Consider the following 10,418-nt stretch of genomic DNA (forward strand, 5'->3'; position numbering starts at 1 on the left):
TGAGGGTGACAATGCTTACCCTTGGGTACATTTGCACAGCGCTTTCCAAGATCACACAATCAGGCAGAAACTCTCTTTTTTTATCACATACACATACACACACTATACCACTGTTAAGGAGGAAAATGTGATGATTGTTATCATATTTGACAATGTGAATTGTGTAAGTGTTCTTAAGTGTGTAGAAAAAGGTTCTCATGCAAAATTTCCACTGGCTTCACAACTCATTTTTATTATTTGTTATTACCATTTCCAAATACTGACTTTCTTAACATTGTCTAAATCACTCATCACTCGTCTGAGAACACCCACAGATCTTCACAGATCTTCGGGTAAAGGCAAGTGTGACAATTTTAAAACCAACATTGAAATCCATTTATAAAGGTCACATCAGTTGTGTTACTCTGAAATAGGTAAGAATTTTAAAAGGGTCATATAGTGATCCAATTTCTAGCGCCTCTCTAGCTTCTTTTTCACTTCCAAAATGAATCATCATCCACTACAATGCAGCTCTAACTGTGTAGAAATCCATTCTCTGATTGAGCCAATGACTGGTCAAAAAGATTCTGACTGCAACAGGATTTTCAGCAGATGGTACAATCACTCCACTTGTGCAGTAGTGCATGGTGGGTCTGTGGGGTTTCGGATAATGGCTGATGGTGAGTGCCAAACACTGCTAGTCTGGCACCAAGGAGGCACTGATGTAAACTCAGCAGACTCCTAACTAGATGAGCACAAATGCTTGTAAGCAGTGGTCTGACATCAGTTTAGGTTGAGGCTCTTGCGGCTGGCATCTGCATCAGTGTGCCATTAATTTTGGATAACCTGTCAACATGATCACTGGGGAGGTAAGCATGTTGTTTCCAATACTTCCAGTGCCCTAGCATGGGCCACATTATTTCGACTCACTGACAATCGCCATCAGACATGTTTGCATCAGCTCCAGTGTGTTTTCCTTCTTGTGGAGTGACCTGCAGTACATTGATACTGTGTTGAAACCAGGAAGTAATCATTTTTTTTTTTTACAATTTTTGCTCTACTGATGTTTAGGTAGTTTTGGGGTTTGGGGGTACAATTTATAAAATATGCATTCCTCTTCACTGTATTGCAGCCTGTTCAGCTGAAAACAAATAGCTTTTGGCAACCCTCCATGGAAATTACACTCGGAAAGCTCACACGTGCCCATACGCTCAACAACACTTACCCCTTTGGCCACTGGGGGCAGTGTTTTGAAGTTCGGTACGCACAGACCGATTTTAGCTCAAGAAAAGTCAACCTTCTTTCTGAATTCACTTCAAGTGGCATTCCATTGCACCTTTCCTAGAAGGAAGTTGGAAAATCCAACTTTCCGAGGTGAATGGAATGCAGCATTATTCATGAAACACAAGCAGAACAAATTCCTGTGTAATTCTTTTTTAATGCAGCTTATAAAGAATGAGTTAATAAACATTTTTCACAGACATTCCTTCTGCTTGAATTTCATGGATAAAACCTATAATTTTTTCAATATATTGACATCCCTGCTGATCAGAGAGCTCTAAATGTTAGATTACATAGTAGCATAATATCACTTGAGCTCAAGTTGAAGAGAAACAATATATAATTTGCTGGTATTTCCTTGTATATAGCTAAACAAAATGTGAGTATGCAGGCTGAGAAACCATAAATGAAAATGTTGGGGAGGTTTGCCATAGACTCGCAAGCGATTTTCATAATAATTGTCATTAATGCAATAGCAATATCCTCTTCAATGGCAAATTAGCTTGTTCCTGTTTGAGAGTTACATTCAAAATTATTTATCTCTCCATTTACCACAAATGTGCCTTCTTATTTTAAGCCTATAGAAAGTTAGAGCAAAATCGGAGTTGTTCAATGACCACAAAGAAACTTTTGAAATGAAGTCTCATTTCTGCTCAACATGCTGACTCACCGTCTCGCAGACATAGATAAAGAGCTCATTTTCTCAACACCACACTTGTACTCAGTATCTGTCAAAGCCAACCAATTTATTCAATTTCGATTCAATTTAATCAGATTCTTAGATAGAAATGTAGAAACTCTGGGTTAAATATGTCCTATGCCCCCTGGACAGCCGGCACAGCCATTGACCAAAAAAAAAAAAAAAGGCACTCCATGTCAAAAAGGTTGCCGACCCCTGCTCTAAAGTTTCATTAATTGATATTTTAATAATGCATCTCATCAGGGGAAAATAAATGCTCACGTTTGACAGAAATGCAGAAAATAAGTCAAAAGGAGGATTACTTTGTGGTTATTTGAGTCTTTGAGGCACTGTTTGTATAACACTTTTGAATGGCAGGAATGCATGTCCAAATTTGTTGTCATGGTCATCTGGTCACCCCATTCAAGGTAACTACCTTGTCAGTGTCTTGTGAGATGGCTTGTGTTATGCTGCAGTCTGGTGTTCACAGAGATGAATTACACCTGCACAAGACCTGACAGTATGTACACCGTATCTACAGACAGAAGACGATGGACTTGGCACACTTGAACAGAGAAGAGCATAATTAATGGTGTTGATAAGGTATCACTATTGCCATTGATCATATTTAAAGTAATAGTTCACCCAAAACTGATGTGAGAAACACATAAATATATAAGTCATTTTTTACAATTGAACTCCACTTTTACTTTCTTCTTTTGTGTTTGGCGATTTAATTTCTTTGTCTATGTTGCCACCTACTGGGCAGGAAGGAGAATTTATTGTAAAATATATATATATATATATACACACACACACACACACACACACACACATGTATATATATTGATCCGTTTCTGTTATTGAACATTTACTATTAAATGAATTATTAAAAAGTTATAAATTGAAGACTGTAATTACACTGAATAACAATTACATTAACATACTGCAATGGCAAAAACACTGACATGCACAATTAAGGTGATTGATCATGTGTAACGTAATCTCAATCATTACGGTCATCAGTTTTATGGTAAATTAAAATGTGTCCAATTTAATTAAATTGTAATTCTTGACATTAAAGGTCCATTTTGACTTTAAATGTTCTAGGGACTAATGGTAAAAATACAAAATGGTTGATCAGGTCTCAAAATTGCTTTACTCTTGCTTGGCTGACAGCTGTTTTTATAACTCCTTCATGAGCCATAACAATTTCACCATCAGACAGTTGATTTTAACATGAGTAGAGTTGCTTTCCAAATTACTACCTTTAAAACATAGCAAATGTAATATGTAAGTCTCCATAAAATATCAAAAGTAATTCTGCACAATTAAGTCTTTAGGGAAGAAAGGCTTATAATCTAGCTTACTCAAGTATGTGAAACATATATATATATATATAAACTCATGAAAAGGTCATGAAAGGCAATAAAGGACAAGAAAACCAAGCAGTCGGTGGGGAGCCATATCAAAAGTCAGGGGATCTTCATCACCCTTGTGCTTTCCTTCAAGATAATATGCAACTAACCCTCCACAACAGCAAATGAAAAGAGTTCTTGTTTTATGAATCTAAATAGATGGATTCCATGTGGTATTCCTACACCTTTTATTAGAGAAAAAAAAAAAAAAAAAAAAAACTTTAAAAGCAGTTTACAAATATTGTCATAGTGTGCAACAAAATAAGCACCAGACGTCAAATGTCACATGACAGTCATAGGATTAACTACATTATCATAATGTTACATTTTGGTCCATAGCAAGATCTGCAGCATCAGAATTATTTTTCCAGAGCTCATGTAAAAACAAAGCAGTGGCCATGATACTCAACATTATCTAAATACATAAGGATTGATATCAATTGTTCACTTACCATAAGCCAGCTAACTATTATATAAAGGACCAGGCACTGTTATCAAAGCATAGCACAGAAATATGCTGTGCACATATGTTTCTTCATCCACAACTGTTGGCACATTGGAATGAGGCAATCACAATATGTATAATAAACAATGTTTAAAAAAAACAAAAAAAAAACAATTAGACTTAAGAAGACATTGTAACAAGGAGACGAAAAATCAGGGCTATGCTAAATAACACAAAATTGGTCTGTGCTTTAAAGCATAGCTGAAATGGCACTGGCCAACTGTGTTTGATTCCTCAGAGACAATCAAGAGTGCTGACAACTTCCTCAAAAACCTACAAGATAGAAGACACATTGTGATGAATAACATATGAACACTCCGATATCTAAATGTACATGGGAACTATTTTGTATTTCATTTTCATTTAAATTAACAATAAGCATACTTGTAAGTTTGTAAACAAGTAAGAGAGCGCAATGAAAAGCTTTCGTTCGCGTTCACTATACCGCCAGCAATGGATCGCTTGACCTGAATGAGTAAGCAGAGACAGTCATATTAAACAGCTACGAATATATGCATGCACTGGGGAATATAATGCCAATAAAGAAAACGTTTGGCACAGTAAGTATTAAAGGTGTACTTAGCTATTTTATCCCCATTAAGAAAGTTTTACTCCTAAAAATATTAATTGTTATTTTAAAATGTATTAATACAATCATGACCACTCACATAAGATGAGGACTCTAGTCATATCAGTAACCTTAAAAAAGCTGTTTTATTCTACATGAGTCAGGGGTGCCCTCATGGTGGCTGCCATTTTAGAATAACATGACCAACTAAATACTACTCACTCAATCTCAGTAACCATCTTGTTATTGGACACTTTCACTCTAAGATTAAATGAATCACAGCTGATTGTGAATTTCTACAAAAGGCATCTGTAACTGAAAACTATTGATATTGAATGGTGCTGCATCCGCACCACTAGGTGTCACTGTAAATCCAAGACAACAAGCAAAACGTTACTAAGTGCACCTTTAAATTAATTGCCAAAGTACCACCACCAAAGGCATAGCAGGCAAATTACTTGAAACAAACATGAACTTCAAGTGCAATGTTTGGGGGTTCAAACTAACAAATCAGTCTTACGTACCTTGGACCTTCTGTTGAAATCCACCTGCAGAATTACCTATGCAGAAGCAGCCCTGCTCAAAGCTGATCTGATCATATTTTTCTATGTTGGCTAACAAGGTGCCACATACAGGCAGGTACAAAGTGCTGCCATTGTGTTCCCAGCTCTCAGAGTAGTACACACCTCTTTGACCATCAATCACTAAAAAACCACCTAGAGTTAGAATTCAGGAGTCAAATTCTTGCATTCTGAACATTTATTTTACAAATTCTGCATGCCAAAAAAAAAAGAGGAACTATTTGCACCGCGTGTAAATAGCACTGGCCACACAGTGAGGCAAATTGTGTATTTTGGTATTTACACCGGGGTGCAAATTTTATCTATCCTGAAAACTCAGAATGGCTATTCCACTGATCAAGACAGACTGAACACTCCCTTCATCCTGTGAGGAAATGAAGTCATACTTACCTTTCCTTAAGCTATCTTTGGAGAGAAACCCCTTAGAATCAGCTTCTTCGTTGGCATTTAAAACACCCAAATCAGTTCGTTTACGTTTACTTGGTAGACAGACGGGCGACGTATCAATGAATCCATTACCCCATTTTAAATGTGCCTCGAAAGCGTTGCTGGACTGCAGTCCATCGGGCTCCATGATCTCACTACAATTCAGTAATGTGCTCTTAATTTATACCACATACAGCGGCAATCTTTGTGCTTCAGAATGCAAATAGTACCACAGGATGCTAAAGAAACAACAGGATAACAATGCAGACCTTAGGCCTACTGTTTAAATAAACGCCGATGCGTTAAAGTGTTATGTGCTTTTCATTACTCTTAACGTTGACAAAGTCGATTTATGTACTCGCACCAAACATCAAAACAATGAGCCGAAACGAGGAATGCCCTTTATCATTTTGCCTGTTGAAAATGAGGATCATCCTATGTGGTTTTAACAAATGTGTGTACATTTTCTTAAACAATATAGACAATTATTCCTCAATGTATCATAATATATCGTTTAAAATGAACGAATTATTTGCTATTTTGTACAAATGTTACAAATACCCTATTTACGTACAGGAACAACATAGTACGCCAAAAGTGAGGGTCCTAGACGCAGATCAGATCTGACGTACTTCCCTTTTCACGTGCCCGTGGATTAAATGTGTCTTGGAGGGATCATTCAAGTCAATTTCAATCTTTGATTCGAGCTGTAAGATGTTGAAAATCGAGGGACTCGGGCCGAAAATGGACCCGGACGAGATGAAGAAGAAAATGCGAGAGGACGTCGTTACGTCTGTTCGCAACTTTTTGATTTACGTTGCTCTTCTCCGAGTCAGTGAGTATACTGGAGGCTACTTACTGCATGTTCCAGTGGTAGTATGTGATAAAACATGTCATATCTGCAAGTGTGATCATTTTAAGACTGCGATCCCCAGGGCACAATGAGAGATGTTGATTCAGCATCGCATCAGTGTTATGATAATGTCTATATGTATTCAGATGGTAGAGGTCACCTTTAGTGTGTGTAACAATAGAGCTAATTAAACTTGAATTTATGTATGTTTTGTGTGGTTATTGCATGTTTATGGTGGTTGAAATAGTCAAATAAGTGTTCGGGTGGCTTTGTGTCTTACAGCACCATATGTTTTGAAGAAGCTGGACAGCATATGAAACTTCATCATGGACAGATGAGCATGCAGTGCCTGGATGATGATGCTGCTGCAGCACAGAGCCACTTACCACGCCAGTGAATGAAGAGAGGGTGTTACATTGCCTGTATTTATTTAAAAAAATAAAATAAAATACTGGATGCATCCAATATACTTTTTCCCCAGCCATTTAAATAATTTAAATCAAGAGTTGTCAACCAGAATGTGATGTTCATGATAGTCTAAGCAATAAATCTTTCATCAGTTATGCCCATTGAATATGTTGTCCTCCTCAATTGTAGTAAAATAGCTTTTTTATTTACAGAAACTTCCATTAAAGATCTCTGCTCTGTCTCAGTGCAAGTATAAAGGAATAGTTAATCCAAAAATTTTATTCTCTCATCATTTACTCACCCTCGTGTCATCCCAGAAGTGTATGACTTTCTTTATTCTGCAGAACACTTATTATAATTTTTTTAGAAAAATATTTCATCTCTGTAGTGAATGGTGACCAGAACTTTAAGCTAAAAAAAAAAAAAGCAATTAAAGGCAGCATAAAAGTAAACATTAGACTCCAGTGGTTTAATCCATGTCCTCAGAAGCAATATGACAGGTGTTAATAAGAAACAGGTCAATATTTAATGTTTTATTTTTTACTATAAATTGTCCTCCCTGCCAAATGTGTGGCAATATGCACAAAGAATGAGACATGACAAAAACAAAAGAAGAATAACTCCTGGTGAGAAGAGCACTTACAGGCCATTTTAAAATGGAGATTTATAATACAAAACGACTTAAATATTGATCTGTATCTCACCAACACCTGTCATAAGACTTCTGAATATATGGATTAATTTTATGCTGCCTTTATATGCTTTTTGGAGCTTAACATTTTTGGCAACCATTCACTTGCATTGTATGGACCAACAACCAAGATATTTTTCTAAAAATCTTTGTGTTCTGCAGAAGAAAGTCAAACACATCTGGGATGGCATGAGTGTGAGTAAATGAAGAGAATCTTTATTTTTGGCCAAACTATCCCTTTAACAACTTAAACATTTACTTATAATTTACCTTGTTGTACCCACTTATAAACCTTATTTCAAATGTATTGAGAGTAGAAACTAAACACTACATGAACACATTATCACATGATAATCATTTTATTTTTTTATTAAATCAATTTAACGACTAAGACATTCACATTTTATTCAAATCTTCTGTTTAAAAAAAAAATGTGCCTTAACTTCTACCAACAAAATGTGCTTCTCCATGAGATGCCAAAATACTGGAATTTCAATGAATCAGTTATTACATATTGAATACCTTGTCATTCATTCATTCTTCATTGTCTTTTTGCTATCCACACAATTTAAACAAATGGAAATTTGAGTGTACTGTGCAGTATTAGTGTTACATTTGAAGAAATAGGCATAATAAACCATGTCCTCTCAAATCTCAGTTAGTTAAATCAATGCATTTAATGGTTAGATTCTACAGTACTGACTTTTCTCATTCATAAATTTAGTGATTGAATTAGTGCAAGTTTTTAGATATGGCACAGATCAGTGCACTACAGCTTCAGCTCACTCTGCATTTCCGTGCCTGTCAAGCCTGCCAACAGGTTGTTTGCAGAAAGTTCAGCCATGACACCACGTGTGGAGTAGGTGGCACTACCAATATGAGGGAGAATCACTAAGACAATACAACATACATAACATTTACTGTGTTAGGACATTTACTTCTGGTTCAGAGTGAAACAATCTTCCTGAAGGGTCCTGTCTAGTATGTCATGTCTAAATAAGACTACTGTACACTAAGGTGGCTTTTCAAAGCTGATTTTCACTCACCACAGTTTTTAAGGGTCAGCAGTGGGTGGTTGGTTGGCAGAGGTTCAGGGGTTGTGACATCAAGCCCTGCCGCTGCAATCTGACCACTTTTGAGTGCATCAAACAAGTCCTCTTGATTCACAACTGCCCCTCTAGAGAGAAGAACACACACGATATATACAGTATTTCACTTCTTTTCCAGTCTCATATTTGTTAGATAGCAGCTTTGGTTTTAAGCCTAGTAAAAACAGCCAAGTAGACATTGGGTTTGGAAGCTGCATTAAGGAAACATGAAAAGGAGGAAGAGGAATAGAGAAAGAAATGGGCAATGTTTTAACTACATTAAAGCAATTCAGGTAGGTCAATTATAGCAATGACAAATAGAAAGTATCCATCAGATACACTTGTGCTTTGCTGTATAAGCGTATTATACCTGCTCGTGTTGATAAAGACTGAAGATTTCTTCATTTTGCCGAAGAAGGCTTTGTCACACAGTCCCTGAGTGTCAGGAGTCAAAGAACAGGCTACCACCACAAAATCACTCTCACTCACCAGTCTCTCTAATGGCACTGAGAGACAAAGAGAGAGGAGAAGGGAGGAGAGGCCATGACACACTCTTAATATCTCTAAATCAAATACAACAGTCTTCCTTGCAAAAGCCTTAAAGCACTATATATATATATATATATATATATATATATATATATATATATTTTTTTTTTTTTTTTTTTTTGTTGTTGTTGTTTTTTTCATATGGTAGTTCTGATGATGACTCTTTGTTTTCTCTGGTTCTGTTCTTGCAGAACATATCAACCAAACTCATTCTCAAAATCTGGTCCTGAAAATGTCACGGGAGTCATTGTGGATACAGAATGTGGTTATCACACTCATTCACACTCATTCACAACCGGACTCTGTATGAACGTGAACCTCTTGTCAGTTTTTCTCGCTTACCATATTCCCCGTCGACCTCTTGGGCCTGAGGTTTGGGCTGTCTGCCTGTGTACAGCAGTCTCTTCACTCCAAAGGGCTTCAGTCGTCTTGCAATGGCCAGACCTACAAATAATAAACACCAAACCGTAAATCTGTTAAACTATCTGTTATCAGAATTTTCCATTCCTGTAAAAGTAGCTCTTTAATGCTAAAACTGAAAATAGAGTGTCTCAAACTTACTTGAACCATTCACCCTCTTTGTTAAACATGGTCACACCATAAATTGAGTGACTTTTCAACTATCTTGAGAGATCACACTAAATATCAGCAAGTTTAAATGGATGGTTCACCCAAAAATAAAAATTCTCTCATCATTTACTCACCCTCATGTCATCCCAGATGTGTATGACTTTCTTTATTCTGCTGAACACAAATTAAGGTTTTTCGAGAAAATCTCAGCTCCGTATATAAAATGCAACTGAATGGTGAACAGAACTTTGAAGGTCCAAAAGCAAATAAAAGCAACATAAAAGTAATTCATAAGACGCCAGTGGTTTAATCCATGTCTTTAGAAGCGATTCAATCAGTCTTGGGAGAGAACAGACCAAAATATAACAAATTTGTACACTATAAATTATGACATCAGCAGTCTCCTTGGCTATCATGATCTCAAGCTCGATTATACTTCCTAGCACCATCTAGCACTCTGCACATGCATCAAGTATTAGGAAGTGTAATCGAGCTTGAAATCATGATCGTTCATAGAGACTGTAATAGCAAGATGTAAAATGATAAAAAATATATATATATATTTTGGTCTGCTCACCCACCGATTAGATCACTTAAACACTTTTCAGATTAAAACACTGGAGTCTTAAAACTTAAAAAGTTGCTTTCAACATTCACTTGCATTGTATATACAGAGCTGCGATTTTTTCTAAAAATCTTCATTTGTGTTCAGCAGAAGAAAGAACATCACATGGCATTAGAGACTAAATAATGAGAAATATTTCCTTTTCGGGTGAACTATTCCTTTAACAACTGTGTCCAGCGGCTTGATTGCACAATAGT

General features: G+C 36.4%; 3 protein-coding genes across 5 annotated transcripts in view; 1 reads left to right on the forward strand and 2 right to left on the reverse strand.

Moving 5' to 3' along the window:
* Positions 1 to 392: 392 nt before the first annotated feature.
* On the reverse strand, positions 393 to 5,815 carry si:dkey-109l4.3 (uncharacterized protein LOC559137 homolog). 3 transcript variants are annotated; one of them, XR_007967287.1, is made up of 5 exons: positions 5,402 to 5,815; positions 4,955 to 5,146; positions 4,247 to 4,329; positions 2,376 to 4,135; positions 393 to 971 (listed from the first exon to the last, which is right to left on the reverse strand). XR_007967287.1 is itself a non-coding variant. In XM_052089100.1 (4 exons), the coding sequence occupies exons 1-4, from the start codon at positions 5,583 to 5,585 to the stop codon at positions 4,097 to 4,099; spliced, it is 498 nt and encodes a 165-aa protein (XP_051945060.1). In that variant the 5' UTR covers positions 5,586 to 5,815; the 3' UTR covers positions 2,210 to 4,096. The 3 variants fall into 3 exon arrangements, 1 of the variants encoding a protein (XP_051945060.1); XM_052089100.1 differs by lacking the exon at positions 393 to 971 and having other exon boundaries at positions 2,210 to 4,135; XR_007967288.1 differs by having other exon boundaries at positions 4,247 to 5,542.
* Positions 5,816 to 6,058: 243 nt separating this feature from the next.
* LOC127617180 (mitochondrial import receptor subunit TOM5 homolog) lies at positions 6,059 to 6,864 on the forward strand. The gene is made up of 2 exons (XM_052089102.1): positions 6,059 to 6,272; positions 6,573 to 6,864. The coding sequence occupies exons 1-2, from the start codon at positions 6,152 to 6,154 to the stop codon at positions 6,605 to 6,607; spliced, it is 156 nt and encodes a 51-aa protein (XP_051945062.1). The 5' UTR covers positions 6,059 to 6,151; the 3' UTR covers positions 6,608 to 6,864.
* Positions 6,865 to 7,038: 174 nt separating this feature from the next.
* Positions 7,039 to 10,418, reverse strand: part of LOC127617171 (glyoxylate reductase/hydroxypyruvate reductase-like) — a 6,901-nt gene continuing 3,521 nt past the window's right edge. The window contains exons 6-9 of the mRNA XM_052089094.1: positions 9,369 to 9,470; positions 8,848 to 8,983; positions 8,436 to 8,566; positions 7,039 to 8,280 (exon numbers count right to left, since the gene is read on the reverse strand). Of these exons, the coding sequence (XP_051945054.1) occupies positions 8,159 to 8,280; positions 8,436 to 8,566; positions 8,848 to 8,983; positions 9,369 to 9,470 (491 nt within the window). The 3' untranslated portion in view covers positions 7,039 to 8,158. The remainder of the gene's footprint in view (positions 8,281 to 8,435; positions 8,567 to 8,847; positions 8,984 to 9,368; positions 9,471 to 10,418) is intronic.

The sequence above is a fragment of the Xyrauchen texanus genome, chromosome 23, assembly GCF_025860055.1.
Source record: "Xyrauchen texanus isolate HMW12.3.18 chromosome 23, RBS_HiC_50CHRs, whole genome shotgun sequence".
Classification (NCBI taxonomy): Eukaryota; Metazoa; Chordata; class Actinopteri; order Cypriniformes; family Catostomidae; genus Xyrauchen; species Xyrauchen texanus.